The sequence below is a fragment of the Panthera pardus genome, unplaced genomic scaffold (genome assembly GCF_024362965.1).
Source record: "Panthera pardus isolate Hobbes unplaced genomic scaffold, ASM2436296v1 HiC_scaffold_10, whole genome shotgun sequence".
In the NCBI taxonomy this organism is placed as follows: Eukaryota; Metazoa; Chordata; class Mammalia; order Carnivora; family Felidae; genus Panthera; species Panthera pardus.
In genome coordinates this window covers 54718719-54735444 of record NW_026526655.1, presented here as the reverse complement: position 1 = coordinate 54735444, position 16726 = coordinate 54718719, and the positions used below count along the sequence as shown (strand labels likewise).

The following is a 16726-nucleotide window of genomic DNA, read 5'->3' as shown; positions in this document are numbered from 1 at the left end:
ATGCTTTAAAAGAAAGAAAAGATAGCAATGAAAGAGAGATAACTTGTTAACACACCTAAGACAGACACCAGAGCTTCACAGATATCTTGACCAGCCTCATTTTCTATCAGGCAACTGTATTGTGCGTAATCCTCTACAGTGCTGTCAACAATTTCCAGGATGGTAGACTTTTCTGTCGTGGTAATACTGCAATTCTGAGACTGTGAAAGAGGGAACTCATTCTTCATCCAGCTCACTGAGATGGGAGGTGTGCCAGTGTATGTGGCCTCGAGAACTATGGGGCTTCCTGTCTCCACACTGAAATCAGCCAATCTTTTCACAAAGGTGGCTGGTTCTATATGGAGAAAACATGAGGGTAAAATTGGCATCTTTAAATGAAGACTTGGAAGAAAATTGAAAAGATACGCAAGTGGGAGCAAAGAGCCGACCTTTCACAAAAAGATGTGCGGTACAGGAGGCACTGCCAGCATCATTAGTAACAAGGCAAGAATAGTCTCCGCTCTGCAATGGCTCCACCTCCAACAACTCCAGTTCTGTCACAAAATCTTCCAGAGAGATGGTGCATGACTCCCCTGACACCAGTTCCCTGCTGCCTTTGAACCATTTGACCTTGAATGGAGGGGTGCCTCTAATGACGCAGCTGAATATGAGGCTTATTCCAGGTAGAACTTCCACAGAGTCAGGGATTTGTTCAAAAGACGGTGGTTCTGGATACCCCAAGGGAGGGGGAGAGCAAGAAAGAAAAGAAATCCAGGTGAGATGTGCTTCTGCTACTTGAAGAAAAGGGAACTAAGACTAAGCATGAAGAGAAGATAAAGAAATTGCAATGCAAGGCAGGCACTAAGTCCCTCAGAGAAAAGACGTTAGAGAAGCTGCAGCCCGATCCATGCACACTGACCTTGCACGGTCAGGACGGCAGAGCATTCGTCAGAACCCGCCACGTTGGCGGCCACACATGTGTATGTGCCTGTGTCGGTGGGCTCCAGTAAGCTCAGATTCAAAGTACAGACATTTTCTGAAAAGCTGGACTGGCATTTAGGCCCACTAACGATCTCATTGCCATCTTGAAACCAGCCAACTGAAATCGGGGCTGAACCGGAGACTCGGCACTCCAAAACCGCGGAGGCTCCCAGGATGGCATTCGTGTCTTTCAGCTTGCGGATGAAGGAAGGAGGCACAACGCGATCTAGGGTGGAGAAGAGTAGTTTTCCTTTGATAAGAGAAGCTTTCTTTTTTTGTTTTTCTAGGAAAAATTATATACTCATGAGAACCTCCTACCACTCACCGGAAACGTGGACAGACACAGAACAGCTACTTTTACCAACGCTGTTTCTCACTTCAAAGCTATATAACCCCTTGTCGCTCATCTCTGCGCAAGGGATTTTAACTGAAGCCACTTTGTTGATGAATGTAATGTGATGTTTGCTGTCTGCAGATAATTCTCTCCCATCTTTGAACCACTTGACTGAAAGTTCCGGGGTTCCAGTCACTACACACTCTAAAGCAAAAGGATTTCCAGTAGTGACAGTCATGGGTTCTGGCTTCTCTAGGATTCTGGCTGGTTCTAAAAGAAGAAGTATAATGCATTGAAAATAAAGTCACCTTCCAAACTAAGAGTGTGATCAATATATTATGGGGTAAGAGTACTATTTGCAGATGATGATCATGGGCCAATTTGATTTTTTTCTCAGGTTTTACTTCGTTACTAACCTAGTACAGTCAAGACTGCTGAACATTCTCTCATTCCAGCTTCATTTTTGATTTGGCACACATATTTTCCAGAATTAGATGCTTCCGGGCTCCCAAGTTGGAGGGTTGCAACATTATCAATGAATGAAATCCTAGTGTTTTCACTCTCTCTGATGACTTCACCTTTATCTTTCAGCCAGACAACAGAAATTGGCTGGAAGCCTTCCACTACAGCCCGTAACTCAACAGGATCCCCAATAAGGGTTGAGGTGTCGCTTAGCTTTTTCACAAACCGTGGGGGTTCTAATGAAAGAAATTTGTGGTTAGAGAAAATAAAGAGACTCACAGCCACATAATTAGTTGAGCAAGAAAAGATGAAAGGAAGAGGCATATGTTTTTGTGCCCATGTATACAAACCTTTGAACTTGACAGTGCAAACACATGTGTCGCTTCCCACCTCATTAGTAGCTTTGCAGTGATATTCTCCTACATCGGAGGCTTCAAGATTAAGGATATGAAGACTTGTATCAAAATTTTTTGAAGTGACTTTAAATTTCTTGCTGCTTCGAACCTGCTTTCGATCTTTAACCCACACCACTTCAAATGGGGGGGTTCCCGAAATTTCACATTGCAAGATAACATCAGAACCTTTAAGAGCTCCTACTGGAGAAGGCTTCTGAGTGAAAACGGGAGGTGCTACCAGAAGAAAAAAAAAAGAAGTTAAATGATGAGAATATTTGCTAGCTAAAAAGCAAAAAAATATCTTAGAATCCAGAATCATTAAGAGGGATTGGTGTGACCATATGACATTTACGCTAACAAACACCAGAAATAATAATTCGTAAAAACTAATTTAAGAATTACAAGCAAATCCTCTTAATGAGCCTTTTTAGTTTGGAGCTCATAACATTGTTGAGAAAGAAGCAAATCAGAGGAAAAGAAAGATGCTTAGTGTGTCTAACCTTTAACAGTCAGGGCTGTGCTGCAGCTGGCGTCCCCAACACCATTATGGGCCTCACAGATATAGTCCCCACTGTCCTCAGTGCTGGCTTCATTGATGGTAAGCAATGCCACAGAATTAACGAATGACATGTTGTATTTCCAACTTTCATGAAGTTCACTGTCGTTTCGGAACCACAAAACTTTGATTTCTGGGGAACCACTTATTTTACATTCCAGTTGGATGGGTTCTCCCTGTTTTGCAATTTTTGAAGCTTCTAGTTTCTTAACAAACTTGGGAGGTTCTAGTAAATCAAAGGAAAAAAATAGCTTATGTTTGTAGTTGAAGATCCCACAAACACATATTTAAACTGGTCACTGGTTTATGAAGAATATACTGCCTGATAATTTTATGGTAACATGTTATCTTTTCTATAAAATAAGCTTTTAATAGAGGGTTTAACTGTTAAGTTTATTTTTGTAGTTTGATATATAAACTGAAACATATAAGTTAATGTATTATAGAGGTATTTTATCAAAATTTAGTAATGATAAATCAGAATGCATATGACAGAAAAGTACAAAAAATGAGAATAGACAGTTGAAACAATATTTAACAAATTTCAATTAAACACTATTTGATAGGATCACACTTAGAGATAACACTGATTTAAAGAACAATATAAAGACAAAACAGGAGCGCCTGGGTGGCTCAGTTGGTTAAGTGTCCAACTTCAGCTCAGGTCATGATCTCATAGCTCGTGAGTTCGAGACCCGCATCAGGCTCTGTGCTGACAGCTCAGAGCCTGGAGCCTGCTTCCAATTCTGTGTCCCCCTGTCTCTCTGCCCCTCCCATGCTTGCTCTCTGTCTCTGTCTCTCTCAAAAATAATAAACATTAAAAAAAAAAAAAGACAAAACAGAACATTGATTAATGTTTTCTTCAACACTAACATACGTTCTAACATGACCCGGTTAGTTTACCCCCAAAATTTAAAAGCTAAAGATACTTTTTAGAAGACAATTATGCAAATGTGGGAAGGAACAAATTCTGGTAGACACCATATAATGATACCTTTTACACTGAGTTGAGCCGAGCACATGTCTTTGCCTACATCATTGGTTGCTTGGCAAGTATATTGCCCGGAGTCCCCTTTGCCTACTTTAAGAATTCTTAAATGGGGAGTGTTTCCCACACATGTGATAGTATAATTTCCTCCAGGACGTATCTCCTTGTTGTCTTTTGACCAAGTGATTCGCATTGGTTGAGCACCAGTAACATGACACTCAAAGTCAGCACTTTCCCCAGCAATGACATCTATAGATACAGGCTTGATGTCAAAGAATGGAGATTTCTTAGGTTCTGGAAAATGAAAAGAAAAGGCAATGGACATTTTGTTTTGTTTTACTTTTTTCATTGGCCATTTCTCTTCTGACAATGAATAAGAAGTCATGGTTCGCAAAGAGAAAGATTAACGTGGGAACAAACCTCTTGCCGTCAGTCTAGCACTAGAAGATGCTGTTCCAAGTGGGTTAGACGCTGAGCAGGAGTACTGGCCAGAGTGGCTCAAGTCAGTTTGCAAAATTTTTAAAGTTGCCACGTTATCTACAAATGACATCTGTAGATTTTCATCATCTCGTAAAAGTACCCCATCTCTATACCAGCACACTTGGATGGGTGCGGAGCCATTTAATCGACAAGTGAGTGTAACTGGAAGCCCAACAGTTTGTTCGATGTCTTTCAGTTGTCTTGCAAAGGAAGGTGGGAGTTGGCGCTCTGTAGGAAGACAAGCAATACTGGAGTCATTAGTAGATGAAGTGAAAATTTCTCCACAAAGAGAGAAGAATTAAGATTTCAAATTTTCTTAATTTCTAAAATAATATCATCACCTTGAATTCTGAAGACAGTCTTAGACGAAGCAGTTCCTATACTATTTTCTGCTTTACAGGTGTACTCTCCACTGTCGTTAATGTTCACTTTGTTAAAAACAAGCGTGGCCACATTGTTTGTAAAATAGGTCCTGTATTCAGGAGTTGGCCGTAACTTGGTGTCTCCTTTGTACCAAGACACTGTAATTTCTGGTGTCCCAGCAACTTGGCATTGTAAAGAAACTGAATCTCCAACGGATGCCTCCAGAGGCTCCAGTTCCGTAACAAAATAAGGTGGTTCTAAAGAACAAAGGATCGCAATCAGCGACTGGAATTAAAGAAAACCAAACAGACCCATGCTTTGTGTTACCTCAATGCCAATTATTAAAAGAGAGAATAAGACAACACACCTAATGTTGATACCAAAGCTTTGCAAACATCCTTCCCTGCCTCATTTTCAATTTCGCAGGAGTACTGTCCCGCGTCTCTTTTTGTGCTGTTCAGGATTTCTAGGATGCAAGTTTTCTCTGTTGTGACTATGCTGCATTTTTCAGATGGAGTTATGTCAAAACCGTCCTTTTTCCAGGTAACTGAAATTGGAAGGGTTCCAGTATAGGTGCTCTCCAGAATTATGGACTTCCCTGGTTCCACAGACTGATCGCTTAACCTCTTCACAAACGTAGCTGGTTCTGGTGAGTGACAAAGCATAGCAATCAAACACAGTAAAAGCACAAAGATGTCAATGTATAAAGAGTAGGAAGAGAAATGCACTTGAGCAAACCTTTTACAAAGAGGCGAGTAGTGCAGGATGTTTGGCCAGCACTGTTAGAAACCACACAAGTATACTCCCCACTCTGAGAGATGTCCACATTAAATAATTCCAGTTCTGCCACAGTGTCTTCAAAATAGATGTTGCACTGGTCTCCTCTCACCAGTTCCCTGGCACCTCTGAACCAGCCCACCTTGAACGGAGGGGATCCTCTAATAACACTTGTGAAGGTGACGTTTTTGCCTGGTAGTATCTCCACAGGTTCAGGTTCCTTCACAAAAGATGGTGGTTCTACATAGACATGGAGGACAGTGAAAAGAGCCTATAAGCTTCTAAGCTGCAACTTTGAATCAAAGACAAAGAGCACTTTTGAATGTGTGTCAGATGCATGCCTGGATGTGCACCCAGAGAGGAATCTGTAAGAAACGGTTTGCATCTATAACACTGACCTTGTACGGCCAACACGGCACGACACTCATCAGACCCAGCGGCATTCGCAGCCACGCATGTGTAATTGCCCATATCTGAGGAATCCAGAGAATTCAGCTGCAGGGTGCAGACATTATCTGAAAATGTGGTTTGGTACTTTGCTCCACTGACAATCTTAGTTCTCTCATGAAACCAGGCAACAGAGATAGGTGATGAGCCAGCTACTTTGCACTCCAAGATGCACGAAGTACCCAGCACCCCGGCGGTATCTCTCAGTCTTCGTGTGAAAGAGGGAGGGACCATTCGGTCTGTGTGAAGAAAGGCAAGAGACTCATCAGGATTTGAAAGAGCAGAAGAGACTTGAGAGAAGGAAACCGGTGAAAGGAATTCACACATGCAACATGGGGAACGGATCGGAACTAACCTGAAACATCAACCACAGCCGTACAGCTGCTTTTTCCAACATTATTTTGCACCTGGAAAGTGTATGTGCCTGCGTCTTGCCTTTCAACAGAGAGAATCTTTAAGGAAGAGATTCTGTTGTAGAAGCTAAATTTGTGTTTTTGGCTGCTGGTCAACAGCTTTCCGTCCTTGTACCATTCAACTGAGAGTTCGGGAGTGCCAGCCACCTTACACTCCAGAGTGCACGTTTCTCCCACGGTCACCGTCATTGGTCCTGCCTTCTCAACAATGACTGCAGGCTCTGAAATAAAACGTGACAGCCGTCTGTCAAATTCCATTACCTTAACCATGCCTCTACTCTCAAATTCGCTCACATTGTTTCTTCCAGTGGTGTGGTTATGTTAGGCTCTCTCTCTAGACCTCAAAATGTGATTCCACAATTACGTGCTATCATGAAATTATGGGAATTATTAAGAAATGTTCTTGTGCACTAGTTGATTTCCAAAACAATTCAGACAATACACATTGGGCAATGTGTATTCATTTGCATTTGACCCTCTTTAGAGCAAAGGATTCATGTTATTATGAATTGATATTCCTGCTTTATTTTTTTTAAGGTTCTAGAGCCAGTTTTTTTTTTTTTCAAAGTTGTCATCCAAACAATTGCTAAATTGTTCAAAGATGCAAGTGGAAGTCTTTCCTATCAAACTTTGATCTTGGGAGTTCTTGTGAGTTTTAACAACCAGTACTTTGGAACCAAAATTTCTTTGTTGCATATGCTGGCTCCCAACAGTTTTCATGCTTAAGCAAAAGAGAGTCATGATTGCATCTGCTAATCCATCAAGAAAAGTAGTAGGTAAATAATCAAACAGATAGCTAATTTTTGTCAGGATCACAGAAATAGGAAAGAGTGTTTAAAAGATCAATTAGGGGAAAAAAAAGAAGAAGAAAAAGAAGAAGAAGGTCGATTAGGTCCTTTCTCTTAAACCTTTCAAATAAGAAAGTATTAGTATCATTTTGGAAGAAATTCAGAACAAGAGATTCTACCAGTGACTCTCAGTAAGTCTTCTCAGTGTTTGGCCCCACCTTCTATCAGGGGACCATCATACTATATTGTACCAACCTAAAACAGTGAGCGTGGCCATGTTTTCCCTCATTCCACCATCATTCTTGATTTGGCAGATATACTTCCCAGCATTAGCTGGTTCTGCTTTTGCAAACTGCAGAGTTGCAACATTTTCTACAAATGTAATTCTGATGTTTTCACTTTCTCTGATCACTTCTTCCTTCTCTTTAAGCCACTGGACAGAAATAGGCTGGGCTCCTTCTATGGATGCTTGTAACTCAGCAGGCTCGCCAGCCACAACGGTGAGGCTGTTCAGTTTGGAGACAAATCTTGGTGGTTCTGAACAGGGAAAGATGGGTGGAGACTGTTGAGAACATTGTCCAGACAATGGAAGAGAGAGAGAGGAAATAAGTGTTGGGCACATTCCTGCCATTTCCACCATGCGCAGGAAATATACTTACCTTTCAATTTGACAATACAAATGCAAGTATCACTTCCCACTTCATTCCGTGCCTTGCAGTGGTATTCACCAATGTCTGAGGTTTCAACATTGAGAACGTGAATACTTGCATGGAAATTTTTGGAGGCAATCTTGTATTTCTTGCTACTTCGCAGTTGCCGCTTGTCTTTGTACCATATCACCTCAAATGGCGGTGTTCCCGAAAGTTCACACTCAAGACTAACTTCAGTATTTTTAAGGGTTTCTACTACAGGCGGGAAGCTGCTAAAAACAGGTGGTTCTGTAAAAAACAAGAATTTCTAATGAATTGGGCTATTTAATTCCATAGAATATATTTATTTCTTTGTTTTTAAGTTGGAAGAAAGAGTCAAGATACTGTAATAGGCAACGTTAGCCTTTGTAAAATCACTCCGCTTCCTTGGGAGAGAGCTCAGACTAGACCCCCTAGATGTCTTTCCAAAACAGCTCAACTTCTATCTACCTTACCTTACTAATTTATCTTGGACTATAAGGATTGATGCAAAAGTTGTAAAACAAAAACCAAACCCAAGTACCTTAATTAAGATGATTTGCATGAGGTATGGAATCCTGACTTCAGGGCTGAAATTTTTTGTATATGCTCTATAACTAAGATACTTAGAAGCCACCATGATATCTGTGATCTAATCTTCCATGTCAACAAATGTTATTGAAATAATTGCCTCACACCATGACAGACTTGGACTTTGTGATAAAAATATTGGAAAATGGCTGCAGATAACTAGTACTAAGAGTATAGTGATATAATTTTAAAAAAAATAGGAACCAATTCTAGAGAGAGAGAAAAATATATAATTTTCCTCTTTTAAATGTAGGGTTAAACCCATATTGCTTGTACCATATATATATGGAGTAAAATATTGCTTGTTATTTTTATTTAAAAATTTTTTTAATGTTTATTCATTTTTGAGAGGCAGAGAGAGACAGAGTGTGAGTGGGTGATGGGCAGAGAGAGAGGGAGACACAGAATCCGAAGCAGGCTCCAGGCTCTGAGTTGTCAGCACAGAGCCTGACACGGGGCTCAAAATCACAGACGGTGAGATCATGACCTGAGCTGAAGTGGGACACTTAACCGACTGAGCCACCCAGGAGCCACTAAATATTATTTGTTATTAATGATAAAGATTATCATGAGGATGATGATCCATTCATAAGGTTATTGAAGGCAAAAATTAATTTTAAAATGCCTACTTTTTTTTTGGTATGTTTGTGAAACATCTAATTTGAATTGCTTGGCTAATGTGTTGAGGTGATCAGAATTATGGCACTGGAATAACATGAAAAATATCCCAGAATGATTGGCTACGTGTAAGCAAATCTTAAGAAGAAATAACATCTGAAAAGGGAAGTAATATTAGTTTGGGAAAAGAGTCTATGATCTTAAATGGAAGCTAAAATGACAGTGAAAGAAAAAAAGAGTTCTGCTACAGCAGGGGAGAAGAAGGTTTTTAGGTAACGAGGAACAGAAGAAAGAGATTTCTACCTTTTACGATAACCTTGGTACTACAGCTTGTGCTGCCAGCAGGATTCTGAGCCTCACAAATGAAATCCCCACCGTCCTCAGTACTGAGATTGTTCATCTGTATGACAGCCACTGAGTCAATGAAAGTCATTCTGTATTTATCACTGGCTTGGAGTTCATGTTCATTTCTGTACCACACAACTCTGATTTCTGGGGATCCGGTTATCTTGCATTCAAGTCGTGCCGAGTCACCTGCTTTCACTATCTTGGATGCGTCTAATTTCTTTACAAACTTTGGTGGTTCTAGAGAGTGAAAGAAAGAGGAGATTATGGGAAAATCGATATAAATAACAAAAGCCACATTAGGTAATATGTAGGAAAGAGGAAAAGACGAACAATGCCCGGCATAATACAGTGCACTGTTAGAGAGAGGTGTACTTTCTTGATTGGGAAGATGCATTGTACAGAAAGGAGCCAGAGGTCAGACACATAAAACAATCAAACTTGCACACCTGTCACAAGCAACATTGTAGTACAAGAGTCGCTACCAACATCATTGGTAACTTGGCAAGTATATTGTCCAGTCTTGGAAGCATCCACCGAATAGAGATTTAAGAAGGTAGTTGACCCTTCCAAGCCAATGAAACATGTAGGTCCAGAGGCAAGTTCCACATCATCTTTAAACCACTTTATTTTAAATGGTGGTGTTCCTTTCAGTACTGCTTTAAATTCTACTGTAGAATCAGGTATTGCTTGTTGTCGCTCAGGTTTCACTAGGAAGCTTGGTGGTTCTATAGATGTTAAGAGAAATATATTTAATTAGATCCCTTGTAAACTATTTTGACAGTCTTATAGACATATAAGAAAACATTTCTGAAAAGAGGTGATGACCATATATTTCTTGAACTCAATAAATATGTAGCTAAAGAAACAGAATTATTAAGACTTTTAGCTATAAAGAATACAAGGTAAGCGTGGTACATTTAAAAAGCAATCACAAAGAAGAATCAAGAAGAGGAAGATAAGTTCTAACCTTTAACAGTTAAGATGCCACTGCACGCATCGTCTCCTGCTACATTTGAGACCCTGCATGTGTAATTTGCAGTATCTTCTAATTCCAGATTATTGACTTCCAGTGACACAGTGTTTTCATGACAGACAAGTCTGTATTTTGCACTTGTAGATATTTCTTTTCCATCCTTAAACCACTGAGCACTAATAGGAAGTGAGCCAGAAACCTTGCACTCCATACGTATAGAAGAGCCCAGAACCTTATCCATTTTGGTTAATTTTTTGGTGAATGATGGAGGAATATTTTCATCTATCCAACGCAAACAGCAAAACACATCCATCAGTATGTTGCCATTTGTTTACAAAGGGTATTAAATAGTAGAAATAAGGAAGAGAAGCCAACTAGCGCCAAAATACAAACCTAGCACTCTCAGGTAGGCGTCACAGCTGCTGCTTCCAAAGTCGTTTTCCACCTTGAAAGTATACTGACCACTGTCTTGCTTCATTACCGACTGAATCCTAAAACTGGCCACGTTATTTTCAAAACTCATCGAAAAGTATCTACTGGGCACAATTTGTTTTCCATCTTTGAGCCACTTCACTTTGAGTTCTGGTGTTCCAGCCACAACACACTCCAGCGTGACTGGGTCTTTCTCAGTAACGTCAACGGATTTAGCTTTCTCTAGGATTTGAGCAGGTTCTGCAGTGAGAATTAAAAATGCAAATTAGTTGCATTGATAATTCTACGAGAACTAAGGCGTGCTTGTGAAATTGTCCCCACAGACTAAGTTCTCAAGAGAAAGGCTTACAAACCTTGCACTAAAAGGAAAGCATAACACCTCTCAATTCCTGACTCGTTCTTGGCTTGACACGTGTATCTTCCACTGTGCCCATTGTCCACAGCCCGGATCTGAAGTGTGGCCACATTGTTCACAAATGAAATATGAACATTATCATCTTCATTGAGAATGTGATCATCCTTTAGCCAGGTTATGGAGATGGGAGGAGCGCCCGCCACGGTACTCTGAAAGGTGGCAGAAGTTTTCAAAACAGTAGTGACATTCTCTATCTTCTTAGTGAACGACGGTGGTTCTGTGATGGAATCAGACAGTGCGAAAAGAAGAGGGATATTTGAACTTCTCCTCGTAATCATAAAATTAAAGAGCTTTACCAAATTTCTGCATGGTAGCCTGCTTCTCGTGTGTATGACTGACCTTTGAGGGAGACTCTAGTACTGCAAGAGCAGCTGCCACCTTCATTGGATACGATGCACTGGTATTCACCAGTGTCTGAAGGGTCACATTTGGTGATATGGAGGTTAAACACAGATACTCTGCCACTCAGGGTGTACTTTTTGCTGCTTCGGATTTCCTTGTTATTCTTCAGCCACGTGACTTCAAATGGAGCGGTTCCCATCACTTCACATTCCAGCTCCACATCGCTGTCTTTCACTACTTCCACAGGCTTCAGCTCCCTGATAAAGGTGGGAGGTTCTAAGGATTCGAAAGGAAGACAGAGACTGGCTTACTCAAGGGAAGACCCAGGGCCTGGCCGGCAGCACAGCCCAAATGGAAAGGAGATCCGGTCACAAACCTTTCACTTTTAATTCAATGCTGCAGCTTGCCGTGCCTGCATCATTACGGGCTTCACAGACATAAGTCCCGCTGTTTTCTACCCTGGCACCAGAAATTTGGAAAGTGGCTAAACCATCGATGAAGGAAATGCCATGTTTCTTAATGGCCGTTATTTCATTGCCGTCCAGATACCAAGCAACTCTGATTTCAGGAGTGCCTGTTATTTGGCATTCAAATGTTGTAGACTGTCCATTTCTCAGCACTAATACAGGGCTGGGCTTCTTAATGAATTGAGGAGGTTCTAAAGATGGGGAAAAGAGTGTGATGTTGAACATTTTTGTAAAACAAAGGCCAAAATCGCTTTCTTAAGCCTCTTCCCTCCCTCCAGGAAAAGCTAGACTAGCAAGAGAGGTGTATGCAGAGATCAGACCTTTCACAAAGAGAGTGGCTTTACTGGTTGCTGTGCCAACATCATTGCTTAGTTGACAAATGTAGGTCCCAGAGTCAGCAGCTTTGGCTGAAAAGAGCTCCAGAATGGTGGAGGTGTCATCCTTCCAGACTGAGCGAGCCGCTCCCGAGTGCAACTCTTTGTTATCTTTAAACCACTTTATTGTCATGGGTGCAGTACCACCCACAAGAGCCTTTAACTGAACCCTTGCATTGGGGTTGACATCTTGTGACTGTGGCTTTTCCATGAAGTAAGGAGGTTCTGGGATGAAAGAAAAAGGAGTAAAAAGAGAAAGGCAGGTTTATTTTGGAATGGAGCAATAAGGGTGACAATTAAGAAATGAGAGAGCAAGAAGTTGTTGATAAGTGGAGATAAAAAATGCCAACCTTTGACTGTAAGATGGCCACTGCACTGGTTGTGTCCTGCCTTATTAGTGGCAGAACAAGTATATGTCCCACTGTCTGAACCTTCCAGCTGAGTGATTTCCAAGAAGGCAGTGTTGTCATGAAAAGAGAATTTGTATTTCTCACTAGCTGATATTTCTTGGTCGTCTTTGAACCATTGGATGCTTATGGGATGGGACCCAGCCACTATACACTCCAGGTCAATGAAAGACCCTTTAATGCTGTCCATTTTCTTCAGCTTTTTGGTGAATGAGGGAGGTATGATAAGATCTATGTGATGAAAAAGCAGAAAACAACAAGAAAAGTTAGGTCAACCCAGCAATCTGCATTTTCTCTGAGACTGTAAGATGTGGAGGAGCACAGGATACCCCGTTTCAATACCAACCTAATACATTAATGCTAGCTTTGCAGCTGCTTCTGCCAACATCATTCTGGACCTCAAAAGTGTATTCTCCACTATCTCTCTTTTCTGTAGAAATAATCTTCAGCACAGAGACTGTGTCACTGACGCTGATTTTGTATTTTTGGCCCAGGGTCAGCTCTTGGCCATCTTTAAACCATCTGGCTGTAATCTCCTTGGTCCCTGAAAATTTAACCTGCAAAGTGGCTGGGTCTCCTTGGGTGACATCTATAGACACAGCCTCCTCGGTGATTGTTGCAGGTTCTGTAGAAAACAAAGGGATAGGTGTGGGTTGTGAATCACTCTGCTAAAAGGCTTACATCTGCATTAGTTCCTAAAACCCATGGCAAACTTTCTGAACCGACCTTTAACTGAGAGCAATGCAGAACATCTTTGTATTCCTGCATCATTTTTGGCCTGACAGACATATTTCCCATCATGCTTGACTTCAATGCCACTGAGGTACAGACTAGCCACGTTGTTCTCAAAGGTCATTCTTATATTATTGTCTTCGGTGATTTCATCGTTGTCTTTTAACCAAGTCACCGTGATTGGCAAGGAGCCCTTCAGAGTGGCCTGGAAGGCAGCCGTGCCTCCTCGAAGGGAGCTGGTACTCTCGATCTTCTTTACAAAGGTTGGAGGTTCTAATAGAAGAATAATTCTCAATCAATGTCAGCTTTACACCAAAACTAGATTTTTTTTTCTAAAGAAGAGTTGATTCTGCAGAAGAGCCAGTGCATCATTTGAACTGACACTAACCTCTTAAAGTCACCCGGGCACTGCAGGTGCTGCTGCCCACCTCATTGGTCACCCGACACTGGTATTCACCAGCATCTGCAGCTACAAACTTGAGGATCTGCAGGCTAACCAGCCGGTCCTGAACCAAGGTTTTATACTTCCTACCGCTTCGCAGCGTTGTGTTGTCTTTGAACCAAGTGATCTCAAAGGGAGGTGTGCCTGCCACCTCGGCGAGCAACATGACATCGTATTCCTTCAACACCTCAATTGGCTTAAATTCCTTGGTAAAGTAAGGTGACTCTACAGAAGAGGAATTATTTTGAGTTAGTGAGGGAGGAATCTATGCTATGGGCCACAACTTTGGTAAACCAAGGGGCAAGGTGGACACAAACCTTTGACTATTAAAATGCTACCACAGTGGTCACTGCCAGCCTCATTTTGAGCCTCACACATATATTCACCGCTGTCTTCGATGGCAACGTCTGTAAGTCTTAGGACCGCAGTGGACTCCACAAAAGACATTTTGTGTTTGCTGCTCTCCTTAATTTCTCTATCATTTGCAAACCATGTTATTTTAATTGGAGGGGTACCAGTTACTTTGCAGGCCAGCTGGGTGGCATCTCCCTTCTTTAACAACTGTGATGGCTCTAACTTTTCAACAAACATGGCCGGTTCTGTGGAAGGAAGGAAGTTATGAAGAGAAATGAGGAAGAGGAAAGAACCTAGAACGATGGTAGCACAAAGATGTCAAGAAAACAATGCAGACCTTTTACAAATAAGTTTGCACTGCACTCCACGTTTCCGGCGACGTTGCTGACTTTACAGGTATATGTGCCCGAATCGGAGGTTTTTACTGCATAGAGTTCCAGGGAACTTTCTAAAGCTTCTTTGGTAATATAGCAGCTCCCACCAGAAACAAGCTCTTTGTCACCCTTAAACCATCTGATTTTGAGAGGAGTGGACCCTTGGAAGGTGCTCTTCAGGCAGACTGCTGAGCCAGGCAGAACATCCTTTGATGCAGGTTTAATTACAAAACTGGGTGGTTCTAAAGAAGGGGCAGAAGAAAGAATTTCTAAGAGTTAAGAGGCATGATCTAAGGGAAGAAGTCTTAACTGGAACATCGTCTACATTAGAATGAAATGCAAAGTGTCCAGCCAACCTTGCACAATCAGGGCTCCGCTGCTGTCTTTGCTTCCCACGGAATTTGTGGCTCGACAGGTGAAATTGCCTGCATCGTTCATGTCTACTCTGCTGATCTCCAGAGAGGCCGTGCCTTCCACAAACGCTATTCTGTACTTGTCAGAAGAAGCTATTTCTCTACCATCCTTAAACCAGGACACCCTCATTGGGAGGGAGCCAGCGATTTTGCAGTCCAGCCTGCAGGTACTGCTAACAACGCTATCCATGTTGCGCAGGGGTTTGGTAAAAAATGGAGCGATGTCTCTATCTGTTCGTGGCACAAGAAGAAAAGAAAGATGAGCATGGAAAAGGGCTCGGTGGTTTCATTTTTGCTCATTTGTTGGGTTTCAAGGGAACTCGTGGCACAGGTTTCTGAAGATACTAACCTAATACAGTGAATGTTGTTTCACAGGAGCTGCTGCCCACTTCGTTGGAAATCTCAAATGTGTATTGGCCACTGTCATGCAGTTCAGCTGAATAAAATTTGAGTTGGGCCACATTGTTTTTAAAACTTATTCGATACTTTTTACTAGCAACCAAAGGTCTCCCATCTTTGTACCATTTGGGCTTGAGTTCTGGGGTGCCTGTGACCGTGTACTCCAGTGTGGCTGGGTCTCCTGCCGTCACCTGGATCAGTTCTGCTCTCTCAACGATTTTGGCAGGTTCTACAATGGTATTAAATGGTTAGCATGCCGAAAAGTGCATTAAGGTTTCGCTTATTGAAATATTGATTCTAAGTAAAAATGTTCCTACACGAACCTTTAACTATTAATTCCCCAACAGATGTTTGGCTTCCGGCTTCATTTTCAGCCAGGCATGTGTATTTGCCACCCAAACTAATCTGAACATCAGGGATTATCAGGACCGCAACACCATTAGAAAAGCTCATTTTGATTTTTCCATCTTCTTTAATGATCTCCTGTCCTTTCATCCATGCAACAGAAATGGGTTCTGACCCTCTCACGGCAGCTTGTAAGGTAACAGTTTGACCTGCTAGTGCAGTAAAATCATCTACTTTCTTTACAAAGGTTGGTGGTTCTAGTTAAAGAAAGAGAACAGACAAAACTTATCAATTCCCAAGCACTTTCAACACCATATACATCTAAGTGTTTTAATCTAGATTACATTTATCTTGCCAATATTGCTATCCCATGGTGTTGGCCAATTAGAAGAATATATTGAAATTTAAGAAAAATGACAACTCCATCCAAGAGAAAGAAGCATAGAAGACACATGGTTACCAGCTGACAAAACGATTATAGGAGATTATTCCATAATCCACTTTTGTTATCTGAGATTAAATGTTTACAGTGATCTCAGAATAAAGACTGGATGAAGGTCACTGGCTTTGTCCCCAAGGTCCCAGGTTAAACCAAAGGTGAAACATATTTTCAAAGATTAGGAGAAGAGAAGGCACCAGCTTTCCTTCCATGGGTTAGGAAAGCTACCTTGACAATTTATTAAAGAGACATCATTATGTTTAAGCACTGACCTTTTAACAAATGTGTTGCAACGCAGCCACACTTCCCAACTTCATTAGCAACAACACATTCATAGTCACCCACGTCTGCACTATTGAAAGAAAATATCTCCAGGAACACAAGAGACTTCTGAGAAAACAACCTGTACTTTTTACTACTCCGAATTTGCTTCTTATCTTTGAACCAGCTAATTTCAAATGGTCCAGTGCCTGAGACTTCACACTGAAGAAGGGCATTCGTTCCTCTCACTATATCTGCAGGCTCAAGAGTTTTGATGAAAGAAGGAGGCTCTACAAAAGCATGAAAGCATCGTATAAGTAACGGGTTACCAGCAATTAAAAAGAAAATCTTGTCTCAGAAACACAAAGG

At 41.4% G+C, this 16726-nt stretch overlaps 1 protein-coding gene across 1 annotated transcript in view; it reads right to left on the bottom strand.

Moving 5' to 3' along the window:
- The window catches only part of TTN (titin), a 277219-nt gene that overhangs the window by 187879 nt on the left and 72614 nt on the right, over positions 1-16726 (bottom strand). The window contains exons 50-83 of the mRNA XM_053907301.1: positions 16369-16647; positions 15636-15914; positions 15263-15541; positions 14857-15144; positions 14464-14742; positions 14090-14371; positions 13719-13997; positions 13325-13603; positions 12945-13223; positions 12542-12829; positions 12138-12416; positions 11727-12008; positions 11348-11626; positions 10947-11225; positions 10555-10833; positions 10156-10443; positions 9635-9913; positions 9144-9425; positions 7623-7901; positions 7219-7500; positions 6118-6396; positions 5714-6001; positions 5277-5555; positions 4906-5184; positions 4517-4795; positions 4116-4403; positions 3702-3989; positions 2652-2933; positions 2107-2385; positions 1711-1992; positions 1286-1564; positions 899-1186; positions 429-707; positions 56-334 (exon numbers count right to left, since the gene is read on the bottom strand). Of these exons, the coding sequence (XP_053763276.1) occupies positions 56-334; positions 429-707; positions 899-1186; positions 1286-1564; positions 1711-1992; positions 2107-2385; positions 2652-2933; positions 3702-3989; positions 4116-4403; positions 4517-4795; positions 4906-5184; positions 5277-5555; positions 5714-6001; positions 6118-6396; positions 7219-7500; positions 7623-7901; positions 9144-9425; positions 9635-9913; positions 10156-10443; positions 10555-10833; positions 10947-11225; positions 11348-11626; positions 11727-12008; positions 12138-12416; positions 12542-12829; positions 12945-13223; positions 13325-13603; positions 13719-13997; positions 14090-14371; positions 14464-14742; positions 14857-15144; positions 15263-15541; positions 15636-15914; positions 16369-16647 (9567 nt within the window). The remainder of the gene's footprint in view (positions 1-55; positions 335-428; positions 708-898; positions 1187-1285; positions 1565-1710; positions 1993-2106; positions 2386-2651; positions 2934-3701; positions 3990-4115; positions 4404-4516; positions 4796-4905; positions 5185-5276; positions 5556-5713; positions 6002-6117; positions 6397-7218; positions 7501-7622; positions 7902-9143; positions 9426-9634; positions 9914-10155; positions 10444-10554; positions 10834-10946; positions 11226-11347; positions 11627-11726; positions 12009-12137; positions 12417-12541; positions 12830-12944; positions 13224-13324; positions 13604-13718; positions 13998-14089; positions 14372-14463; positions 14743-14856; positions 15145-15262; positions 15542-15635; positions 15915-16368; positions 16648-16726) is intronic.